At 42.2% G+C, this 24,503-nt stretch overlaps 1 protein-coding gene across 2 annotated transcripts in view; it reads right to left on the bottom strand.

Annotated features, from left to right (window-relative positions):
• Positions 1-779: 779 nt before the first annotated feature.
• Positions 780-24,503, bottom strand: part of jag1a (jagged canonical Notch ligand 1a) — a 35,746-nt gene continuing 12,022 nt past the window's right edge. The window contains exons 6-26 of one of the 2 annotated variants that reach the window (XM_027178999.2): positions 23,857-23,987; positions 23,613-23,732; positions 21,472-21,585; positions 20,810-20,923; positions 20,544-20,657; positions 19,862-19,908; positions 17,305-17,478; positions 15,556-15,706; positions 14,338-14,502; positions 14,018-14,131; positions 13,650-13,763; positions 13,026-13,139; positions 12,790-12,906; positions 10,803-10,830; positions 10,274-10,359; positions 9,715-9,828; positions 9,515-9,624; positions 5,248-5,472; positions 4,701-4,832; positions 4,044-4,197; positions 780-3,601 (exon numbers count right to left, since the gene is read on the bottom strand). In XM_027178999.2, coding sequence (XP_027034800.1) covers positions 3,132-3,601; positions 4,044-4,197; positions 4,701-4,832; positions 5,248-5,472; positions 9,515-9,624; positions 9,715-9,828; positions 10,274-10,359; positions 10,803-10,830; positions 12,790-12,906; positions 13,026-13,139; positions 13,650-13,763; positions 14,018-14,131; positions 14,338-14,502; positions 15,556-15,706; positions 17,305-17,478; positions 19,862-19,908; positions 20,544-20,657; positions 20,810-20,923; positions 21,472-21,585; positions 23,613-23,732; positions 23,857-23,987 — 2,908 coding nt within the window. In that variant the 3' untranslated portion in view covers positions 780-3,131. The remainder of the gene's footprint in view (positions 3,602-4,043; positions 4,198-4,700; positions 4,833-5,247; positions 5,473-9,514; positions 9,625-9,714; positions 9,829-10,273; positions 10,360-10,802; positions 10,831-12,789; positions 12,907-13,025; positions 13,140-13,649; positions 13,764-14,017; positions 14,132-14,337; positions 14,503-15,555; positions 15,707-17,304; positions 17,479-19,861; positions 19,909-20,543; positions 20,658-20,809; positions 20,924-21,471; positions 21,586-23,612; positions 23,733-23,856; positions 23,988-24,503) is intronic. The other variant, XM_027179000.2, reaches the window with a different exon arrangement.

The raw sequence follows: 24,503 nt of genomic DNA, 5'->3' as shown, positions 1-24,503 counted from the left end.
CTTTAAAGTTATATGTGAGTGTAAGGTTTTTATCGTTATATTGCTCTTTCTGCTGTTTAAGTGAATCATTGACAGTCACATTATAAAAGCTCTGAAGTTTCATCATCAAATGATATTATTATTGTTATATTATCATTTATTGGTGTGTTTAAGTCGTCGATTCTTTTTAGCTCAGTAAAAGCTTTTGCTAAATGAATAAACAAACCTGGATAAAATGCATTATCTGATGCTAACTTTAATTATCGCTTTAATTAAACAGTCAGCTAATGACTGACGATGGTATAATGACCACGTTTTCCTCATGAACGTTCTCACGTTTAATCATTTACAAGGTTCATTCATTCATCTTCTACCGCTTATCCGAACTTCTCGGGTCACGGGGAGCCTGTGCCTATCTCAGGCGTCATCGGGCATCGAGGCAGGATACACCCTGGACGGAGTGCCAACCCATCACAGGGCACACACACTCTCTCATTCACTCACACACACACTACGGACAATTTTCCAGAGATGCCAATCAACCTACCATGCATGTCTTTGGACCGGGGGAGGAAACCGGAGTACCCGGAGGAAACCCCCGAGGCACGGGGAGAACATGCAAACTCCGCACACACAAGGCGGAGGCGGGAATCGAACCCCGACCCTGGAGGTGTGAGGCGAACGTGCTAACCACTAAGCCAGCGTGACCCCATCATTTACAAGATTTTCACTCAAACATTATTTTCAGTATAAAAATTCCACATCAAACACATTGTTTCTTACAAAGAATTTAATAAATATTTCTTTCAAATGACACACAAATAAAGACAAAAAAAAAATAGCAAAAGTTCTCAAGTTTAACACTAAAGTAAAACCAAAACTTGTCTTGTTTTTTTTGTTCTGAGAGGCCTAAAAAAAAAAAAAACTGTACCATGTCCTGGCCAGCGTCACTCAGAGGAAAGAGCTCACTACTACTTTGACGGACCTGCCCTTTAATTCTGTCCTAAAACGATTAAGGTAATAACAAAATATTTTACAAAAATCATACAGAGATTTGATTTTTCCAGGAAAAGTGAAGCTCTTTGAATTTGTAAAACGCTCTACTTCTCGTTTCCTCAGTCGTTTGGGAAAAGAAAACAGCTGGCTATGAGCTTTAATTTCACCTCACTACAGAAATACTGCTACGGGAAGAGTGTTGCTTATATCAACACAGCGACAGAACATTCTAGACTGATTCATGACAAAATATAGAAATACACCACTGCAGAAATGCCTACTCACTTTAATGTTTGTCTTTGTGGTAAGACGCGTTAATTCATGTTTCTTTCTTTCTTTCTTTCTTTCTTTCTTTCTTTCTTTCTTTCCCATCGTTCTCCACCACTGTTTCAGAAACATTCCAGGAATAATCCTGACCAAACCATTGAAGTGTAAATTTTTTTTTTTTTAAAGTTTGTACAGCGCATTTTCATTTCATACAGAAATAAAAATTAAAACTATTCTTTCATAAACACTTTTGGCATTATTATTATTATTATTATTATTATTATTATTATTATTATGATGTATTTAATTATTTATTTATTTGCATGTGAAACAAACGTTTTCTGTCAAAAATAAGGAAGTAGAAAGCTTACAAAGCTGTCGAACCTTCGAATCTAAATGAAGCACATAAATTAAAAAAAAATAAAAATAAAGGAATGATAGGCTCTCGAATATTAAGTTATTAAATCAAATATACACAATGATTAATTAAAAAACATATGTACATACAAAAGAAACATCTACACAACGTGGACGTCATAGTAAAAGTCAACAATTAAATTCTTCATATTGCAAGGGACTGAAGTTTGACCTGCCACCTGCAAAACAAAACAATACGCATGACAATAAATAATAATAATAATAATATTAATGATGAAGATGATGAAGATGATAAAGTTTTGGTTGTTGTGGTTGTCGTGGGGTGGTGTTGCAGGCACTTTTGTGCTAACAGGAAGTTTAATTAACGTGTTTTTTACTCAGGGGTGGGCCGATACGATACGGCGATACGATACGGCGATACGATACGAAGATACGATACGTCGCGCTTTACTGAAAGCATCTAAGAGCAACTCGTCTTCCCTCAGCCGGATCATTTGCCTTGTCGTTCTTTATCGTGATCTTTGAGCATCACGATATCCGATGTTTTTGTGTTTTGCGAGTCGGCTCACCCCCGGCGTCAGATCCAGGGTGTTCGTTCATATTATAAACATTTAAAAGACGACTCTGCGTTTTTCAACCCTGTTTCGATTTCCTGTGTCTGTAGAAAAAACTCGCTTTATAACAGCAAACTAAGGGCAGCTGTTACACTCAAAACACACCAGATGAGACGAGAGAAAATGACTCAAATGATTTACTGCTAAAAACGTGAGGATTAAGACGGCTGCCCTCAGACGTACGCTATGAAGCGAGCTAGGAGGTTTCTCCCGTTTGGAGTCGTGTCGAGACGATGGTCTGAAATATCACTGAGACAACATTCCCTTCATCTCTACTAGTGAACCTAAACAGCAAACCTGGTCTGAGATCAGCTTTACTTCTATCAGCACGTCCGCTCTGATACACAGCGGGGGTTTTTATGAGATCTGAGGAATCAGGTCTAAACCCTCCATCTCTGTGAAATGATCTGAAGAAAAAAACAAAAAAACAAAAAAACAAAAAAAAAACACTGACGCATTCTTGCTGAGTGCAAATCGGTGTGCCTTCGAAATTCTACCGCACACAAAGGAATTCGAATTTATCCACGATGACAAAAAAAATCGCTTGTTTGTAAATTCATCGCTAGGTAAAGTACCCGAGACGACATGATTGTTATTTTTTTTTCTTTTTAAACCGGGGGAAAACCGGAAAACCAGCCAACCCACAACAACCTCGATCTGACCCAATTAGTCAGTGTGTCTATGCCATAAATTTTGCTGTGGGGACGTTTCCTCATTTTCTCCTTTTTCTTCATCTCGACACAAAACGGTCCAATTTCCCGTAACAGAGGCCGAGTCTCCCGCTCGAAGGGTGAGCCGGAAAATTTCGGTGCTGACTCTAGTCCTTCACCTCTGGGGTGCAGCCGTAACGGTTGTCACGGTGACTGCTGCCTAGCATACCTAGTTTCCTTGCAGCCGCTATACGATATACTCCATTCTGTGCAAGCTGTTCTGGGACTCCAAGTCTCTGTTGTCGCGTTTGTTAGTCCAGTGAGCTCGTTTTTCGTGCAGGCCACGAGGCCGCTCGTCGCACTCCACTAGCGCGTACACCGGTCGCCGTGGAAACCGCGCTTTGTGGAGACGTTTCTCGGTGTCCGGGTCGTCCTCAGGCGTTATCGTCTCCTGAGGCGGGAGTTTTTGCGGTCCGATCTTGGCGCTGACGGCGTTTTTCTCAATGTGGTTTTTGATCTGGTGCAGGTTCTCACGTGCGTTGTTGGCTGCGTTGTTGTCCTCGGCCGTCGGCGCGGCCAATGGTGCGGCTGTGTACCCAGTTGCTGTGGCGCTCGCGTTCTGCTTGCGACGTCGACGTACACACCAGAACGCTGCCCATGCCAAGGCTAGCGCCCAGATCACTGTAGCCACAGAAACTAGCACTGGCACCAGGTAATCTAGTAACAGGGAGAAAAAAATTCAGAACTTTTTCACAGAAGTTGATTTATTAAGCGTTCGGGATCGATTAACACCGACACTGTTAACACGCAGTCAGTAGATAAATGGATATTTCGGTGACTTTATCCTCCATGCTCTGAATGTTCCTTCAGTGAACTTTAATTGAACTGGAGCTAATTTTAATTGACTGTAATTAAGTCCTTTGCCCTGTCTTTGTGTTATGTAGCACCCTGATCCTGGAGAAACGTCGTCTCATTTCACTGTGAACTGCGACAACTATATACGGTTGTAATGACAGTAAAAGCTTCTTGACTCTAATTAAAGAGCCATAATTGTACCTTCCTCTGTGAGTGAACGGCCACTAATCTCTACAGTTGTAGCTTTTTATTTATATATTTATTTCTGAACTGATGAGTCAAGTGTGGAGTGTCTGATGCTCACCGTTGGGGATGCTGCTGGGCCTTTGCTGGACACGGACCTCCGCAATGGCAGTGAGGATTGTGCTGTTAGTGCTGCGTTTGCTCACCACGTCGATGATCCTGTCCGTGATCCCTTTAACCGGTGCGTGGCTGCTGCCACCGTCATCGGAAACCTGCTGGAGAATGCAGCCATTTTAACATAAAAACTCATCCATCTCACTTACTCAAGCAGACATGTGCTAAGCTTTTTTATTTATTTATTTATTTATTTATTTATTTATTTTTATAACTGCGGTAGACATATTTGTATGGTATGATTCGCTTTTGTATGTAAAGTAAACAAACGGCTGCAGTGATTGATCTCGGGCTTCAGTCCCGGTTTGGCCTTCTCCCGTCATAAATAACTATTATTATGTAGCTTGTTTACCAAAGAAACACAAAACTGTAAGCAGTTAATGAGCTGTTGTGTGGCCAAAGCACATTATTTCTGCAGCATAACGGAATGACTGAGCAACTGACTTTCGTCATCATCATCATCATCATCATCATCGGCACCCAACCTTATAATACCCCGGGACTCGTGTCAGGGGATTAGTGATGGCATGCGATCGATCGATCAGACGATAAAGTTAAGTAAAGCAACGCAGGATTGAGAGAAGGTTCTCGTATGGATACGTACGATGGCGACGTGAATTTCGCTGCTGGCGGTGGTGGAAGGCTCACAGGTGATGGAGATGGAGAACTCGGATGAGAGATTCTTCACCACATCGAGACTGCGCAGCTCTCGACACACCTGCTCCACCGTCACACCCTGACACGAACAAACAACAACATGTCAAACCAGGCTAAACATCGAAGCGACTCAGTCATCGCGTCATAAAACACACCAGCCAATCATCTTCCGTTATTCAAATGAGCCCATGCGACATTGCTTTACCCTTGAAAAAAAGGGGTGGAGTTTTAGAGAAGGAGTAACTTGCTTATTGCTAGTATGCACTTGATGTTTTCTCGATGAGAGTAAAAATATTGCACTTTCTTTGATTTTAAAAAATCAAAGATGATTTAATTATATATTAACAACCAACATGTATTTCTGTGCTGGTGGTTTCATGGTTTATGTTCTATAATTTTTTCGATTAAAATGAAATTATAATACACTCAGTTCTGCCTATGGAAGGGAAGCTTCACCGACATCCTGTCTCGTGATATGTGTCTCAGCGCCTTACCTTTGGCATGACATCTTTCGTGAAAGTGAACGTGACATTGGCGCAGTCGCTCTCTGGGTGGCACCGGGACTGGACGGGCGTGATCTGATCAGACCAGCACTCGCCTTGCTTTGGACACGGCCGCACGAAGCAGTGGTCCTCCTGCACCGGAACACACGATTGGCCCACAGGACAATCTCCTCGCTCGGACCCAAGCAGGCGACACGGACTCGGCCCGCACGACAGCTGTGGTGGACAGAAGGGAAACGGGACAGAAAGATTCTGAGTTAACGCCGAACCAACACAAATTGTCAGATTTGTTATTAGCGTTATTAGCATGTTACTTGCTACGCAGGAATGAAAACCCAACAATGCAACGGTCGAGTTTATTATCCAAGTGACGTAAAGAATTCCCATAATGCACTGTGGTTTCTGTAAAGAACAGACTCCGGTCTGGTTACTGAGAAATGTTCTCTTTGGAGTTGTACATCGTACGGAGCGATCTGATAATTCAGCTCAACCTAATAAAGGAGATTTATCGCCTTTGTTTAAGTCGTTTCCAAATGAGGCGTAGTCAAAGTTTGCCAAAGGCTAAAAGATCGATCAATTAGACCCACGCTGCGGTCGCACTGCACTTGGGAGCCATTTTCTGAACAAACATAAATCCATGCCTCGTTTTGTTTTTTGTTTTTTTGCCCTGTGTGGCGGTGATTCACACAGAAAACGGACTGACGTCAGACGAGAGCGAGGAGCCGATTCCACACTCGTGGTTTTATTCATCTGGGTGATGTTTGAGGTTAAAGTTTACAGTCAGTCGAGGTTTTCCTCCAGAGCTAAACTGTGTGCCTGTAAAACTTCAGCATTACCGATCACTCCGGACTTTATGCCTCTTTCTTTTCGTATGCGTGGTTCACACACCACACATTAATATTTAAACCTCCACTCTATGGCCTTTGCTCACAGATACTGATAAAAGGTCTCCTGGATATCGTTTGGCAGTAACGTTAGATAAGCAAACGGATTTGCCTTCTATACAGGATGTAGGATGGCTTTACTTTGATCTCAGCTGACGAATGAAAGAGAAAAGAGTCAACACCACGGCTTGTTAGAAAACACACGAGCTCACAGCTGAAGGGTTAATCGTTAACCGCTGGGAGCTACGTGCTAATTCATTCAGTCATCAGCGTTCATCCTGTAGACATCATCCTTTACAGGACCATCAGTTTTACAGGGACGTTTGCTGCTACTGATATACACACTTACACACACTACACACACATTACACACACTACACACTTACACACACTACACACACACTACACACACTACACACACACTACACACACATTACACACACTACACACACATTACACACACTACACACACATTACACACACTACACACACATTACACACATTACACACACTACACACTTACACACACATTACACACTTACACACACACTACACACACTACACACACACACTACACACTTTACACACACACTACACACACTTTACACACACTTTACACACACACACTACACACACACACTACACACACACTACACACACACTACACACACACTACACACACTTTACAAACACACACTACACACACACTTTACACACACTACACACTACACACACACATTACACAATTTACACACACTACACACACATTTCACACTTACTCTTTCAGTCACACATTTTTAATGTCAGTCTCCTCTGGGATCAATAAACTAACTGTCTGTCTGTCTCTGTGTGTCTGTCTGTGTGTCTGTCTGTGTGTGTGTCTGTGTGTGTGTCTCTCTGTGTGTCTCTCTGTGTGTCTCTCTGTGTGTCTCTCTGTGTGTCTCTCTGTGTGTCTCTCTGTGTGTCTCTCTGTGTGTCTCTCTGTGTGTCTCTCTGTGTCTGTCTGTCTGTGTCTGTCTCTCTGTGTCTGTCTGTCTGTGTGTCTCTCTGTGTCTGTCTCTCTGTGTGTCTCTCTGTGTCTGTCTCTCTGTGTCTGTCTCTCTGTGTCTGTCTGTCTGTGTCTGTCTCTCTGTGTGTCTGTCTGTGTGTCTGTCTGTGTGTCTGTCTGTCTGTGTGTCTCTCTGTGTCTGTCTCTCTGTGTGTCTGTCTGTGTGTCTGTCTGTGTGTGTCTGTGTGTGTGTCTGTGTGTGTGTCTGTGTGTGTGTCTGTCTGTGTGTCTGTCTGTGTGTGTGTCTGTGTGTGTCTGTCTGTGTGTGTGTCTGTCTGTGTGTGTGTCTGTCTGTGTGTGTGTCTGTCTGTGTGTGTGTCTGTCTGTGTGTGTGTCTGTCTGTGTGTGTGTCTGTCTGTGTGTGTGTCTGTCTGTGTCTGTGTGTCTGTCTGTGTCTGTGTGTGTGTCTGTCTGTCGGTCTCTCTGTCGGTCTCTCTGTGTCTGTCTGTCTGTGTGTCTGTCTGTCTGTCTGTCTGTCTGTCTGTGTGTCTGTCTGTCTGTGTGTCTGTCTGTCTGTCTGTCTGTGTGTCTGTCTGTCTGTCTGTCTGTCTGTGTGTCTGTCTGTCTGTCTGTGTGTCTGTCAGTCTGTCTGTCGGTCTCTCTCTGTCTGTCTCTCTCTGTCTGTCTGTGTCTGTGTCTGTCTGTCTGTGTCTGTCTGTCTGTGTCTGTCTGTCTGTGTCTGTCTGTCTGTGTCTGTCTGTCTGTCTGTCTGTGTCTGTCTGTGTCTGTGTGTGTGTCTGTGTGTGTGTCTGTCTGTCGGTCTCTCTGTGTCTGTCTGTCTGTGTGTCTGTCTGTGTGTCTGTCTGTCTGTCTGTCTGTGTGTCTGTCTGTGTGTCTGTCTGTGTGTCTGTCTGTCTGTGTGTCTGTCTGTCTGTCTGTCTGTGTGTCTGTCTGTGTGTCTGTCTGTCTGTCTGTCTGTCTGTCTGTGTGTCTGTCTGTGTGTCTGTCTGTCTGTGTGTCTGTCTGTCTGTGTGTCTGTCTGTCTGTCTGTCTGTGTCTGTCTGTCGGTCTCTCTCTGTCTGTCTGTGTCTGTGTCTGTCTGTGTCTGTCTGTCTGTGTCTGTCTGTCTGTCTGTCTGTCTGTCTGTGTCTGTCTGTCTGTCTGTGTCTGTCTGTCTGTGTCTGTCTGTCTGTGTCTGTCTGTGTCTGTCTGTCTGTGTCTGTCTGTGTCTGTCTGTCTGTGTCTGTCTGTGTCTGTCTGTCTGTGTCTGTGTCTGTCTGTCTGTGTCTGTGTCTGTCTGTGCGTCTGTCTGTGTGTCTCTCTGTCGGTCTGTCTGTGTCTGTCTGTCGGTCTGTCTGTGTCTGTCTGTCGGTCTCTCGGTGTCTGTCTGTCGGTCTCTCGGTGTCTGTCTGTCGGTCTCTCGGGGTCTGTCTGTCGGTGTCTGTCTGTCTGTGTGTGGCTGTCTGTCTGTGTGTGGCTGTCTGTCTGTGTGTGGCTGTCTGTCTGTGTGTCTGTGTGTGTGTGTCTGTCTGTGTGTGTCTGTCTGTGTGTGTCTGTCTGTGTGTGTCTGTCTGTGTGTCTGTCTGTGTGTCTGTCTGTGTGTCTGTCTGTGTGTCTGTCTGTGTGTCCAGCTCCCCAGTATAATATAGGTAAAGATTTAAAGAGAAAATAATTCTAGTGTGTGTGACTGTGTAAATAAAAAGGTAAATATATTGCAAACCAATGAACAAACAAACAAACAATAAATAAAACCAAATGTTGTATTTTACATTAATTTATTTGTTTGTAGTTTTTTCTTTCAGTTTTTTTTATTTTTAAAGGAATTTTACATAATACAAGTATACACAAGTATTTTAATTTATTTGTTTGTTTGTTTACTTTAAGCTATGAAGATTTGTGGAATTGTAAATATACAATTAAACCTTTCTGTGTTTAGAATTAAAATAATATATATGTATTTTTATATGTTTGCCTATTATGCAAAATTAAAGAATCAGACACATCAGATCAGACATAGAAAGATCAGATATCAGACAAACGAGACACAGAAGACAGATCAGACACAGACAGATCAGACACAGACAGACCAGTCACAGACAGACCAGTCACAGACAGACCAGTCACAGACAGATCAGACAGATTAGACACAGACACAGAAGACAGATCAGACACAGACAGATCAGACACAGAAGACAGATCAGACACAGACAGATCAGACAGATCAGACACAGACACAGAAGACAGATCAGACACAGAAGACAGATGAGACACCGAAGACAGATGAGACACGGAAGACAGATGAGACACGGAAGACAGATCAGACACAGAAGACAGATCAGACACAGAAGACAGATCGCACAGCACGCTCATGGTGTTGATGCGGTACCTTTGTGCAGGTGACTCTGCCATTGTGACAGTAGCAGGAGTTACAGTCCTTGTCCCATCTCGCTCCGTCAGCTACAACGTGGCCGCCATCCGTACAGGGAAGTCTGTTCACTGAAAGCGAGACAAGTCACATGACCACTGGGACTGGAAATGAAAGCAGAGCTGTGACATGCAGCAGTGAAGCGGTTTGTGTGTATTTACCTTCCTGACACCTCGCTCCGGTTCTCCCAGACGGACACAAGCAGCGGTAGCCGTTAATCTCGTCCACACACGTCGCATCGGCCGCACACGGAGATGACTGACACTCGTTAATGTCTGCCAAAAAAAGATTATTCTCTCATCACTTAGTCTTACTCTCTTATTACTAGAACTTCAGATAAAATGCTATTAAGCTTCTTTATACTGTAATTATTAGACATTTGATCGCTAGGAGGAAACAGCGTGTGTGTAATTACTGTGATCGAGTGACAACCTTTACATTACCACAGCTCTCCATTAGGAATGTCAGGGACTGAGAACTGGTTTTGTTCAGCAAAGTGAATGCGCTAAACGCTCGGTCTGTTCGACTAGCTACCCTCGATTAGCTGCGGAATCGTTCAACACTCGTTCAAGGGATGAGACTAGCGAGTTTAAAAGAGACATCCAGAGATACTGCTAGCTGCCTTCTAAAAGAAAGGGTTGTGACTTGTTAACAAACGCTTTTGGGTTGGAAATCTGAGCTCACTTCCTGTTACTGAAACGATAACACATGCTCACTCACTGATGCGACAGTCGGGTCCGGCGAAGCCTGCGGCACACTCGCACCGGTACCAATTATCCCCATCTACACACGTCCCGCTGTTGTAGCTAAAAAGAGAGAGGCAAAGAGAGAGAGAGAGAGAGAGAGAGAGAGAGAGAGAGAGAGAGGGAGAAAGAGAGAGAGATTAGGTTAAGGGAGACTGAGGTCAAAGTTCACTCACAGATAAGATCTCCGTCTCACAAAGAGTGTAACAAACAGCCAGGAGAATCTCGATACCATCACTTCCTGAACGTCCTCAGGGTTTGTTCAGGATCGTGTGAGCGCCGCGTGAAATGTGTAGAAAAGTGTGTGTATGTGTGTGTGTGTGTGTGTGTGTGTGTGTGTTTGAGAAAGAGAGAAAAAGAGAGAACATGGGAAACCTGACAGAATAGAGTTTTATGTATTTAGCTGGAGGATAAATTTGTGTGTGTGTGTGTGTGTGTGTGTGTGTGTGTGTGTGTGTGTGTGAGTGTGTGTGTGTGTGTGTGTGTGTGTGTGAGAAATAGCTTACCATGGGTGTGGGTTGCAGTCATTCGAGTCTGTAACAGAAGATAGAAAAAACAACGTTTAATAAAAGTGATTTGGTTCCCAAAACACACACCGCTGATAAAAAAAAAAGTTTCTTGAACTGAAGCTTTCGTGTGACTTTAAAAGAGAATAATCGTGTTCCCATGGCAACGTGGAAGCTCAAATAAACAGGAAGTTAATTACGATAATGATACGGTAACATTCGTATGCAAAAGTTTAGGAACCCCTGACAATTTCCATTATTTTCATTTATAAATATTTGGGTGTTTGGATCAGCGATTTCATTTTGGTCCATCAAATAACTGAAGGACACTGAAGTAATATTTCAGTAGTGAAATGAGGTTTATTGGATTAACAGGAAATGCGCAATAGACATCAAAACAAAATTAGACAGGTGCATAAATTTGGGCACCCTTGCCATTTTGTTGATTTGAATACCTGAAACTACTTAGCACTGATTAACTGGAACACACAATTGGTTTGGTGTCTCATTAAGGCTTGATCTTCATAGACAAGTGCATCCGATCATGAGAAAAGGTATTTAAGGTGACCGATTGCACGTTGTTGTTCTCTTTGACTCTCCTCTGAAGTGTGGCAACATGGAGGCCTCAAAACAACTCTGAAATGACCTGAAAACAAAGATTGTTCAACATTATGGTTTAGGGGAAGGCTACAAAAAGTTATGGCAGAGATTTAAGCTGTCAGTGTCCACTGTGAGGAACATAGTGAGGAAATGGAAGACCACAGGCACGGTTCTTGTTAAGGCCAGAAGTGGCAGGCTACGTAAAATATCGGAGAGGTGAAGGATGGTGAGAACGGTCAAAAACAGCCCACAGACCACCTCCAGAGACCTACAACATCAACATGCTGCAGATGGTGTCACTGTGCATCGCTCAACAAGTCAGTGCACTTTGCACAAGGTGAAGTTGTACGGGAGAGTGATGGGAAAGTCTTTTCTGCACATACACCACAATGGAGTCGCTTGAGGTCTACAAACGCACATTTGGACGAGCCGGCTTCAATTAGGAATAAAGTGCTGTGGGTGTTATGCATGGTGGCAAAAGAACACCGCATTCCAAGAAAAACACTTGCTACAGTACCCCCAGTAAACTTTGGTGGAGGTTCCACCATGCTGTGGGGCTGTGTGGCCAGTGCCGGTACTGGGAATCTGGTTAAAGTTTCTTAGAGCAGATTCTTGAGAATAATGTTGAGGAATCAGTCACAAAGTTACCCCGGGGCTGGATATTTCAACAAGACAACGACCCAAAACACTGCTCAAAATCTACTGGGGCATGTATGCAGAGTAACACAATGTTCCTGAATGGATGTCCCAGTCCCCAGACCTGAATATCATTGATCATCTGTGGGGTGATTTGAAGCGGGCTGTCCATGCTCGGCAACCATCAAACCAACTGAACTGGAGATGTTTCATAAGGAGGAATGATCCAAAATACATTCATCCAGAATCCAGACACTCAGTACAGGCTAAAGGAAGCATCCTGAGGCTGTTATTTCTGCTAAAGTAGGCTCTACTAAATATCGATGTGATTTTTCTGTTGGGGTGCCCAAATTTACACACCTGTCTAATTCTGTTTTGATGCATATTGTGCATTTTCTGTTAATCCAATAAACCTCATTTCACTACTGAAATATTACTGATCCAAACACCCAAATATTTATATATGAAAATCATGGAAATTGTCTGGGGTTCCTAAACTTTTGCATACGACTGTATGTACAGAGTATTAAAACGAGTCTAGAAGAAGATAAAACTACCGGACTTCCAGACTACAAGGATCAGAAACTTATTCAGAAAATCAGCGGGTCATATTTATTATTTTGAATCATTATTGATATTATCAGTATTATTATTTGTTGCTACAATTTGCTTGTTGTGGCGTTTATCTTGGACCAAAAAATATATGAGCCATATAATGAAACAGGAAAAATAACAGGAAGTGATGTCATACTCTGGCTGCAGGTGAGTCCCTCCCATCCTTCCTTGCACACGCAGGTGAAACGGTCGCCACTGACGACGCAGGTGGCGCCGTTCTCACACGGGTTGGGAATACAGCTGCTGTTCTTCGCTACACACACACAAATATTTATTTTCACAGGTTACACACTTTTTTTAATTTATTTTCACGTTACACACTGACGCCAAAGACAACGCAGTTACAATATAAAAGACAATAAGTTATCGTACCGATGTTGCAGCTCGTCCCCTCCCAGCCAGACGCACACATGCATTTGAAGGAATCTCCTTCATCGTAGCACGTACCACCGTTGTTACACGTCGTATCGTCGCACTGGCTCTCACCTGATGCGAAACAAAAAATGATACATTGTCAAAACGTGTCCTTCGATCACAAATATCGACAGCGTACGTATCAAGGCGAACCCGTAATTCCGATACAATTCAAATTTGATCACAATTTATTCACTAATTAGCCCCTCCCCCACTCCTGGATCACAAATTGCTAGCGTTTCATGTTTCTTTATGCGCCTGGAGCTTTAAACACACCTTAAAATCACAAAATGTTTATTTTATTTATGTTGGTCAGCTGCCAAGCTCGATGTAGTAGAAACGTGTATCATGTTAAACATTTTCTCAACACCGCAAACCAGCTTCGCATACGTAATCTGTAGAGGCATTTAATAATAAATTACCCCTTATTTCAGGTAGCAACACATAAAATTCTGTAACGCACCAGTGCTCACAGACGTCTTAGTGGTCTTAAGAGAGAACATGAGAAAAATATCCTTCTTATTGATAAATATCTCAAATAACGTTGTTGATAATAAAAATTTAAAAGAAGGCGGAGCTTACGTGAGTGACAGGTCTTGCCCTTCCAGCCGTTTTTGCACTCGCAGTAGAAGTCATTTACAAGGTCACGACACACACCGCGATCGTGACACGGGTTCTTGCTGCAGTCATCGATATCTATAAAATCAAACCAATAGCACTGAATAAAAAATCCTGTTTGTCTGAGCTTTGCGTTAATATTTCTGTTGGTTTTGCACATAAACAGATATAGTGTATACTTTTTGAATAGTGAGTATTGTACAGCACTACATCTGTGCTAAATTCACATTCCTTGTCTAGGAAATGGTCTAAAGGACATGTTCTAACTGATTTTTCTTTTTCTTCTATTATCATTATTATTTTAAAGAAAAACAATGAGGACATGTGCGTACTAGTCTTGCAGTCAGGTCCCTCCCAGCCGTCAGCGCAGATACACTGGTACACATTCACTTTATCGATACATGTCCCTCCGTTAATGCAGGGGCTGCTCTCGCAATCGTTAATGTCTGAGAGAGAGAGATGAAGTTATTAAACAACAACAAAGACACAGGGTGCCAATACTTTCACACAAGTAAAATCTAGAGTCTACAAAAAATACAAATTTAAAAAAACATCCAATCTGCCCATGTAATATGTTACTACATATGGCTCATTTGCATCCTGCAACACGATTGGCTCTTTTATTTGATGAAGCAATAACATTCTCACTCACTCTCGTGGCAGTACGTTCCAGTGAAGCCCTCCTGACACTCGCAGCTGAAATGGCCACCGTTGAGGCTACGGCACTGGCCGTGAGGACCGCAAACATTGGAGGAGATGTAACGCACATTGCCCGGGGTGCTGTTCGAAACTACAGCGACCGTGCAGCTGTCAATCACTGTGAATTGAAACACATGGGCAGGGTTAACATGGTCAGATTGCTCTCTGGCAACAAATCAAGGGGAAATTCCAATACAAGCCTCTCCCTGCTTCATATATCTTTTTTAAAGACCTATTATCTCTCTTGTGTTCTCTCTTTCAAACACTTGAAGCGTGTATAACCCTGTATGAGAACACACCCAAATACGTTGGTAACGGTTCAGATAGCAACGTGCTAAGACTTAGCATAGTCGCCACTTAGTCTGCTACTGCACCACCGCCCCACCCCCCACAATGTAGCTAAGCTCAAGCGAGTAACACAATCTTAAATGTTCCCAAGGTGGCAAGTCCCTGGGGAAGCAACAGAGACGTGTTGAAAACGGCTAACACCGTGCACTCGTACAATGGAATGGCGTCAATCTTCTGGGTCAGGAACCTGAAGATAGCTTCAGCCATGGTTTGGCGTCATCGTTAAAACCTCAGAACGTCCCTGAACGACACGTTTCAGATATGTGAGAGGTGCGATAGGACATAATATCAGGGCTAAGCTCAAGCTTCTAGGTCTCTTCTGGGATATTTTAAGCCTGTGGAAATGTCAGTGCTACAATTATCATCATCGAGACGGATGGATGCAGGAACGTGAGACCGTAAACGTTGCTGCAGTTAATGAAAACGAAAACGACGAAAAAAAGTGTTAAATAAAAACAATAAATAAGTCATCTAGAATGAAGAACTGAACGATCGGAATAAAACTAAAGCATATAATAAATAAACTAAAAAACTAACATTTTCTTTGATTGGATTGTAAAAGTGAAAAAAAAAATCAGGGAAAAATTCAGGGAATAATTTTTCTTACACAGAAAATTATGCCTTTTTTAATCATTGTTTTTAATCATCACAGACTCTATACTCACCTGACAATGAAAAAAAAAGATTTAAAAAGGTTTTAAATGCAAGAACTGAAAAATGATGCAACTAAAAAAACACCAGAAACCCAGTGTAAACCTCTTTGACACATGAAAAGATGGAATGCACACACACATACACACACAAATAGTGAATGAATCGGTACCTTCGCAAGGTGTGGTGCGACAGTGGTCTTTGAGATGGGAGCAGTTCTTGCCCTCGTAATCCTCAGGACATTTACAGTAATAATCCGTCGCCAGGTTAAAACACGGCGCTCCATTCTGACATGGATTTCCCTCGCAGTAGTCAATATCCAACTGAAGAACACAAAACACACAACAGCACAAAGACTATGAGAAACTGCGTTATCGGTTTTCATAACAAACTTGATTCCAGAAGAGCCTAACATGGTATTAGACCTGTGTGAAAAAGGCTAGCATGATAATCAAATAAAAAATCAGGACGAAAATTTTAGCTTGATTTGCCTCATAGGTAAAATAGCTTGATTTTTTACCTATTCATTCACAGAGAAGCATAGCTAGGCAAAATTAAGAATTAGCAATATTGCTAATTCTTAATTTTGCCTAGCTATGCTTCACAGGGTACTATCGCATAAGCTAAGGGCGTCTGCCAAATGCTGTAAATGTAAATAAGCTAAAGAAACAATTCAAATATTTTGCCGCAGAATTAGCTGCAGAAACATGTTCATGAACAATAGAAATGTTGGCAAGCTAACAGGCTTTCCTAGAATAAGCTAAACAAACAAAGGAAACCAAACACTGCTAATGTTTTACCTCAGAATTCTGTGAGAATCAGACACATAGCTGACTTACAGGTTAGAATAATCCTGAGAAACATAGCAAGGCTAACAAGATGGAGAAACCTAGAGTGCATATAATGCTAAAAAAATGTCTATACATCTCAACAACATAATCATAGCCAGAGAAACACATTACCTTAGAATCAGCTAGAGAAATATAGCCAGCTGAATGAGTTACCTCAGTTAAACTAAGCTAGAAGAACATAGCCAGGTTAATAAGTTACCTCAAGAGAAACAGCTAAACTAAGCTAGAACATAGCCAGGTTCATTTGAGGTGCCCTTGAGCAAGGCACCGAACCCTCCAACTGGTCCCCGGGTGCCGCAGCATAAATGGCTGCCCACTGCTCCGGGTGTGTGTTCACTGCTGTGTGTGTGTGCACTTTGGATGGGTCAAATGCAGAGAATGAATTCTGAGTATTGGTCACCATACTTAGCCGTACGTCACGTCACTTCACTTCACTTAATAAGTTACCTCAAGAGAAACACCTAAACTAAGCTAGAAGAACATAGCCAGGTTAATAAGTTACCTCAAGAGAAAGAGCTAAACTAAACTAGAAGAACATATACAGGTTAAAAAGTTACCTCAAGAGAAACAGTTAAACTAAGCTAGAACATAGCCAGGTTAATAAGTTACCTCAAGAGAAAGAGCTAAACTAAGCTAGCAGACAGTGATGTAGAGAAATGTAGGTTAATGTATTGTTGCAACACATCAAATGATTTACACAGAATGAAAAGCTAATGTGTTTTCCACTCAAGATGGCTAAGCTAGCAAATGTCTAAAGAAAAAACAAACAGCAGTTAATGTTAAGAAGTGACATGAACGGACTTGACTGTGTTTTGGTGAAGGAATATGGCTCGGGTGTGGCATGAAGACGATAACAGCTCCCAGCTGTAGAGAAACAATGTTTGTGGTTGCAGCAATCCAGAGTGTGCTATATAAGCTAATCCTAAAAAATTAGGTTGTGGTGAGAAAGTGAAGATGATGAATTTTTTTTTCACAAAGAGCTTTAAACGACACAGGCATGAACAAAACAGGCATTTGACCGGAGGAATGCCGTGGGCGATCTGGGTGTGTGCTCCCTGAGTTTCACTCACCTGGCATAAGTTTCCAGAGAAACCAGGCAGGCACAGGCACTGGAAGCCGTTGACATCATCGCGGCACTGGCCCTTGTTCAGACAGGGCTGACTCGCACACTCATCGATATCTTTCTCACAATGATCGCCTGAGAATCCTGCTGCACACAAACACTTGTACCCATTCACCAGGTCCTGAAAGAGACATGACAACTTTAATTAGCATGTTTAATCATCTGTCCAGGCTAGCAATACCTAGCATAGCATACTCCTATTAATGCTAATCACGATGCCTTGTATGTTACTAGTGGTTTTATGTTAAATACACCCTGAGGCCATTCCTGTCACCCGCTGTTATTGTTCTCTGCAACTGCTACATAAGCCTGCAAATTTTTTTGTTATTTTTTATTTATTTTATTTTTATTATAGAGTGTTGAGTGTATGAGATCTACAGATTTTGCATATTAACACAAACATGACTGGGCAAATCTCTCTTAACAAGCTAGCATACCTTTCTTAGCATGTTGTAGCGAGATAGAGTTAGTATCATGACATGAAAAATGAGTTAGCACAAAATACGCTGCAGAAAACCATGTAACGTGTAAAACATAACAGTATTAGTGCTAATTATGTTTGGCTTTGTAGAAGCCAACATTCTGTTTTCCGTTATAAGCTTATTATTATTATTATTATTATTATTATTATTATATTTTCTTCTTAGCCAAAAATTTATCAAGAGTAACTCCTCCTAGGGCTTTCGAGCCACATGCACCAAATTCGGATATGTCATAGACCCTGGTCTGAAGTTTGTTGCGATCGGAATTCCGGCATTCCCGGTACGGAAACTCAAAGTGGCCTTTTTTCCCCATAGACTTCCAGTATAAACTTTGGAGGTTTATAACTAAATAGTTTTCGAGCGATTTACACCGAGGTTCTTTAGGACCTTACTCCAGACGAAATTTTTATTTCGGGGTTCCGACGGAATTTTCGTTTTTTTCCGTAGTCGGCGATCGAACATCCCATAGACTTGAATGGGGAATTCAGAAAAGTCCGCTAAGCTCTCACACACGCAGCGTGCGCAGAGCTCAGGCACGGCTTCTGTTCTGTGTTCTATGCAGTATAATAATAAGTAGAATCCCATAATGACTGCAGTATTGACATGAAATGTCCAAACCCTCAGTAGCCACTTTTCGCCAAAAGTATTGGCACCCCAACGGGTATTCTGGTGACATCACGTGACGTCACGTGTAGCCCCGCCCCCAAAATAAGCGAAATAAAAAATTGCACAACATGGACATGTGACATATCAAAACACTCAGCACAATGAGGGGAACTGCCTCACGTGTATTTTGGTCACGTGACGTCACGTGATGTTACGTTAAAATAAAAAATTTGCACAATATGGACATGCGACATATTCAAAACACTCAGCACAATGAGGGGAACTGCCTCACGGGTATTCGGATCACGTCACATGCTCATGTCCGCTCGCCTCCAAAAGTATTGGCACCCTAGCGGTCCAGTAGCTTTCACAATCTCTGTCCACTCGCCTCCAAAAAGCACCGGCCTTTGCGAATACTTGCACCGTCAAAGCCAACATCAAAGTTTGTCGCGACAAATCCAGTTTCACATATAAGCGCTGGTGTATTGCTAAGTGCACCTAAAAACTTTTACTATTGTTTGCTAATGTATTCTGGCTTTATGAACATGCTACATTTCTTTAGCAACATCATTCTATGAAATCTACACTTTTAAAGATTTGGAGAAACTAGAAGATGATGTAACTAACCTAAGGTGTTAACTTAGCATAACAAACAAGTCTAATGTGTTAGCAAGGGATAAGCTGGAGAAATGTTGCAGAAACTGTCAAAGGAAATGAGGTGGAGAAAGATGTTTATTTTAAAAGATAGAAAAATAAAAGAAACAGACAGATAGAGATGGACAGAGATTTTTAATTAGCGGTTTTAATCACTGTAAAACCATTACATGACACCTAGCATAACATATGTCAATTAGCACTAATCAGTGTGTTTGCTTTTGTTAATTTCGCTGATTAACATTGGTTTATTGTTAAACGTGTTCTCTTTGGTTCGGCTTATCTTCGCTCCAGGCAAAGCACTCGCAAAGGAAGAAAAGGGTCAGTGAGGTAAAAGACGAAGAAAATAAAGAATGAGCAAGGGAGAGAGGGAGGTGTGGGTACAAGGGGAGGAGGAGAGACAGAAGAATAAAGGCTCTCTCTCTCACTCTCGCTCTCCCTTCTCTCTGGCAGGAGACAGGAATGTTTATGGAAATCTGATCTACTGTGTTCATCCAGCCTTCCTCCCACCCGTACTCTTTCTTTCCCTCTCACTCTCTCTCCTCTTTTTTCCCTCTTCCCAGATGGCTTTCTTTCCCTCCTGTCCTTTCTCCAAAGAATGACTCAGCATTCGCTATTTTTACAAAAGAGATGGGGAGAAGTGATAGGAGGAAAAAACTCAGAACTTGTGCCAGGAACTTGAAGAAAGACCCCCAAAACTTCGACAGGCCACATTGGTGGGTACAAAATACCACACACACACATACACACACACACACTTACCTTACAAGTTCCTCCATTTAGACATTGCCCTTCGCAGTCATTAACATCTGCACAAAAAAAAACAAAAAGAAAAACAACAATTAATCAAACGAGCCTGTTTCAGCGGTGACTCAAAGCAAACAGCTACAGGCTCTTACTGCTATCACAGCGGCTCATGATAAGCCACGCTGTCAGATTTCCAGAGCTTTTCCTCTGATAAGGATCGAGAGGAAACCGTGTGAGAGGGAAAGCGGGCGAGTTGCGGCGCTGGCAGCGTTGTTTGTGTTGGACGCTAATCACTAACAGCTCGCTAATGGGCACTGATAAGACATCGTACAATGTCATTTATTAGAGTGACTAATGCCCACACTTGATCGGGATAATAACCCGATAACACACGTCCAGCCCTAATATTTTAATTGGCATGAAATTTTAAACGAGCACAAACCCAAGTATCTTGATGTCGTCATGTGATCAGAGACGTTCACGTTTTTTTCCACTGATGGAAATACAGCTCTAATTACACACCATGTACACCTGCTAGTGTTCGTGTATAATCCAGGCAAGAAAGACCAAAGGATGAAAAAAGAAAGAAGAAATGAAAGTAAGTAAGTAAGTAAGTAAGTAAGTAAGTAAGTAAGAAAGAAAGAAAGAAAGAAAGGAGGTGAAGCTGAAACGTAAACGTGTTTCTCGTCCTACTTACTAATGTCACAGTTCGGTCCTGTCCAACCGGGGAGACACTCACAGAAGTATCCACCAATCAGGTTTCGGCAGACGTGAGCATTGACACACGGGTTCTCAGCACATTCATCCGCATCTGCAGAGAGAAAGAGAGAGAGAGCCAGAGAGAGAGAGAGAGAGAGAGAGAGAGGGGAACACTCTATATTATTAAATTCGCAAGCCTCGTACAGAGAGACAGAAATAGATTGATAAAAACACAGATAGATATAGACAGACAGATAGACGGACCAATGAGACAGGTTTTGCCGATCCACTGCGCAGGACAGACGCACTTGAAGCCGTTGACAAGGTCCACACACGTCCCTCCATGGTTACACAGGTTAGGATTGCAGTCATCTTTGTCTGAGAAAAAAGACACGGGATTAGACACACACACAGACACAGACACAGACGGGTGAGTGTTATCTCCCAGTGTATATCTCACACATATACAAATGCAACGTGAGCACAGACTCTGCTCCATCTACAGCCGAGCCCCAGGCCTGCGCTTGCTTAGGATCTGTCACTGATCCGTGTCTGGATTATGTCCTGTGTCGGGATTGTTCCAGTTCTCTCAGAACTCATCGCAGTCAGCTCTTTTTTTCTCTCTTAGGCAGTCCATTATCTGTGTCTCACTGAAGTTTGTCTGTTTTTATTTTTCTTATATGGTTTATTATTTTTTGGACAGTTATTTATTCTAATAATTGCTGTATGTTTTGTTTGTGAACAATGAAGCATGAACTGACTTCATGTAACACTGTTATTGTATTTTAAATGTCTTTATCATCTTGTGAGAGATGTACATCTCTTTCACACACACACACACACACACACACACACACACACACACACACACACACACAAACACACACAAACACACACAAACACACACCAACTTCCCCATAACTCACTGATGGCGCAGGTCGGACCAGTCCATCCGGGAGCACACTGGCACTCAAAGCCCTGACTGCTCTCCGTACAGCGTCCTCCATTCAGACACGGTTCCGAAAGACAGGCATTATCCGCTAGAGAGAGAGAGAGAGAGAGAGAGAGAGAGAGAGAGAGAGAGAGAGAGAGAGAGAGAGAGAGAGAGAGAGAGAGAGATGTTTAACAGTTCAGATGTTCTGCAGCAGAGGGAGAGGTCCTGACTCTGGGTTTTCCCCTTTCAATCGCTCCCTCCCTTCCTTTCACCCTCCGTCTTCTCCATCTCTCCCTCCCTATTTTCTCTCTCTTTATCTGATGCGGCTAGCGGACTGGAAAGCCCCTTTGGCCTTTCTCACACTGACACAGACAGACAGACAGACAGACTCAAAGAAAGAAAGAGAGATTGATGAAAAGTGATAAATAAAAAACAAGTCATAAAAAAACTACGAGAAAAAAAAGAAAACAAAGGATACAAAACAAGTTATTAGAAAAGTTAAATTAGAAAAAAAAACATTTGCAGAAAACAAGAAAAAAGGTAAGATAAATATTTTAGAGAAGTAATGAGACTGAGAAGGGTAAAGGAAAAAAAAGTGAAAAAATAAAAAATAAAAGAACAAGGAAAAACACAAATAGAACTGGGAAAAAAAAATAGACAAGAAAAGAAATGCAGTTACTGCCCACATGGATCAGCCAGTTTTGTGGATCAGTGTACACACACACACACACACACACACACACACACACACACACACACACACACACACAGAGGGGAATAAGGGCAGAAGGAGCCCCACACGTTGGAACATATTCCGCTGCCCATATCAATTAATGCAAACTACATTCTTTGGCTTGGAGATTGATCGCGCGTGTGTGTGTGTGTGTGTGTGTGTGTGTGTGTGTGTGTGTGTGTGTGTGTGTGTTAAGCTTGGCTGGGACCCCCTTTTCTTCTGTACTCCTTCTTGTTTCCGCTTTCTCACTCAGTCACTCACTGGAGGTCTGATGCTGGTGGTAAAACACAAATGACAGAGACAAGGCGGGAGGAAACGAGACAGAGGTTAAAAAAGGGGAAAAAAAATCTAGAAAAAGAGGGGAAAAAAAGCCCCGGTTCTCTACAAATTTAAGGAGGAGTCATCATTCCTTCCTGTGTTTTCTCTCATTTCATGCAGGGTGTTCTTCTAGCTGACCCTAAACACCCTGCACTGCCAGAACCCATTAATCAGCATCACCCACACTACATTACCCACAATGACCTGGGGGCCTGCGGGGAACTACATTACCCACAAGAACCACACCACTCTGCCTTTAACGATCCTCCAGGTTCCTAACAATAACTAACAGCGAGTTCATTCTCCAAAACACAGACCAACCGTGACTGAGATAGAGATACATAATCCACACAGCTCGTAAGATAGCTGAGGTAAATCTTTATCTAGCCATCCTGCTCTCGGTATACGGACAATATAAAAGCTCAAGCGGTTACAAAATTAAAGCAAAACTGTTTGGAAGATGAACATTTACCTCAGGATTGTTGTTACATTAATAAGAAAGGACACAATTTGGGGAAAACTTACAGTGTCATTAAAAAAATTAATTAGCATTAGCGGCAAAACAAACTATAAGGTCTCTGTTAGAGCGGTCAGAACATTTTGCAGCCAAAGAAGATAACTTCTGTCGATTCTTCTCACAAACACCAAAACAAAAACAATACAACGCTGCCCGAGTTGCTTACTGAGGTAACGTTTTTCCAAACTTAAGAGACTTACATTATATTGTAGATTATTTAGCAAACTCGGCTCTTTTCTTACTACCTTTTAAGGCCAAAATGCTAACAACAGTTAGGCTAGTCACTGACCCCAAGTCGTGTTTAGTTCCAAAAAAACTGTGTAACAGAGAAAAATAACCAAAAAAGTAAAAAAAGAAGGAGTGAATAAAAAAAGAGAGATGGAAAAGAGTGACTGATCAATCAATCAGTCAATAAAATAATCTCCCATCAGGAAAGCTATCTAGCTAAACTAGCACACTAGCGAATAATCAAAAGCCATATGGTGCAAAATTTTTGCCATCCACTCAAAGGCGTGTGTATGTGTGTGTGTGTGTGTGTGTGTGTGTGTGTGTGTGTGTGTCTCACCTCTTTCGCAGTTCTGGCCTGAGTAACCATCAGGACAGGAACAGTGATACTTGTCTGGTCCTGTATTACTGCATGTTCCTCCATTCAGACACGGCTGCCGTGTGGCACACGTGTTTAGGTCTGAACCACACACACACAAAATCACATCTCATTTCAATGATTCACTAAAGTTAATATTAATTACCATGTGAGATTTAGGTAATATTGCACATATTTTACTATGTTTCCATGGAAACTGGACTACCTTTGTCACAGAGCTGTCCTCCCCAGTTGGTGTCACAGAGACACTGCCACGGTTCCTCACAGGTACCGTGCACACAGCCGGGGTGTGGGATACACTGATCACAATACTCCCCCTGCCACCCATACAAACACCTTCACACACACACACACACACACACACACACACACACACACACACACACACACACACACACACACACACACACACACACACACAAACACACACAGTGCTTAGCATTAGACAAGATAACCAAAATTTGTACACCAAGAATAATTTAGAATCAAATCTAAGGACATTTAATTAGCTGTTATCACATAACAGTTTCATCCAAAGATGGAAATAAGACAGAACTACGAGGAATATCAACATTTCCCTTGGAAAGGAAATGCGCCATACATCCAAACTGTAGCTACATCTAGCATTAACTGCTAGCAAAAAAAATTCTGCTGGTTCCTTCATAATGAGGACATCAACATTCGGCGCCATGTATAAGCCAAGGTGTTTTAACATTAAGCTGTTTTCCTGGTTAGCATGTAACTATGGTGAAACCTAAAAAGAGAACAACGCTAACTTAGCAATTCTGCGTTTAGCGATTCTTTTCCTAGTAAACTACTACCACATCTGAGGAAAATGTTGATGTTCTTGAT

The sequence above is a fragment of the Tachysurus fulvidraco genome, chromosome 18 (assembly GCF_022655615.1).
Source record: "Tachysurus fulvidraco isolate hzauxx_2018 chromosome 18, HZAU_PFXX_2.0, whole genome shotgun sequence".
NCBI lineage: Eukaryota > Metazoa > Chordata > Actinopteri > Siluriformes > Bagridae > Tachysurus > Tachysurus fulvidraco.
The sequence above is the reverse complement of the archived record's forward strand: the minus strand, read 5'-3'. Positions and strand labels throughout refer to the sequence as shown.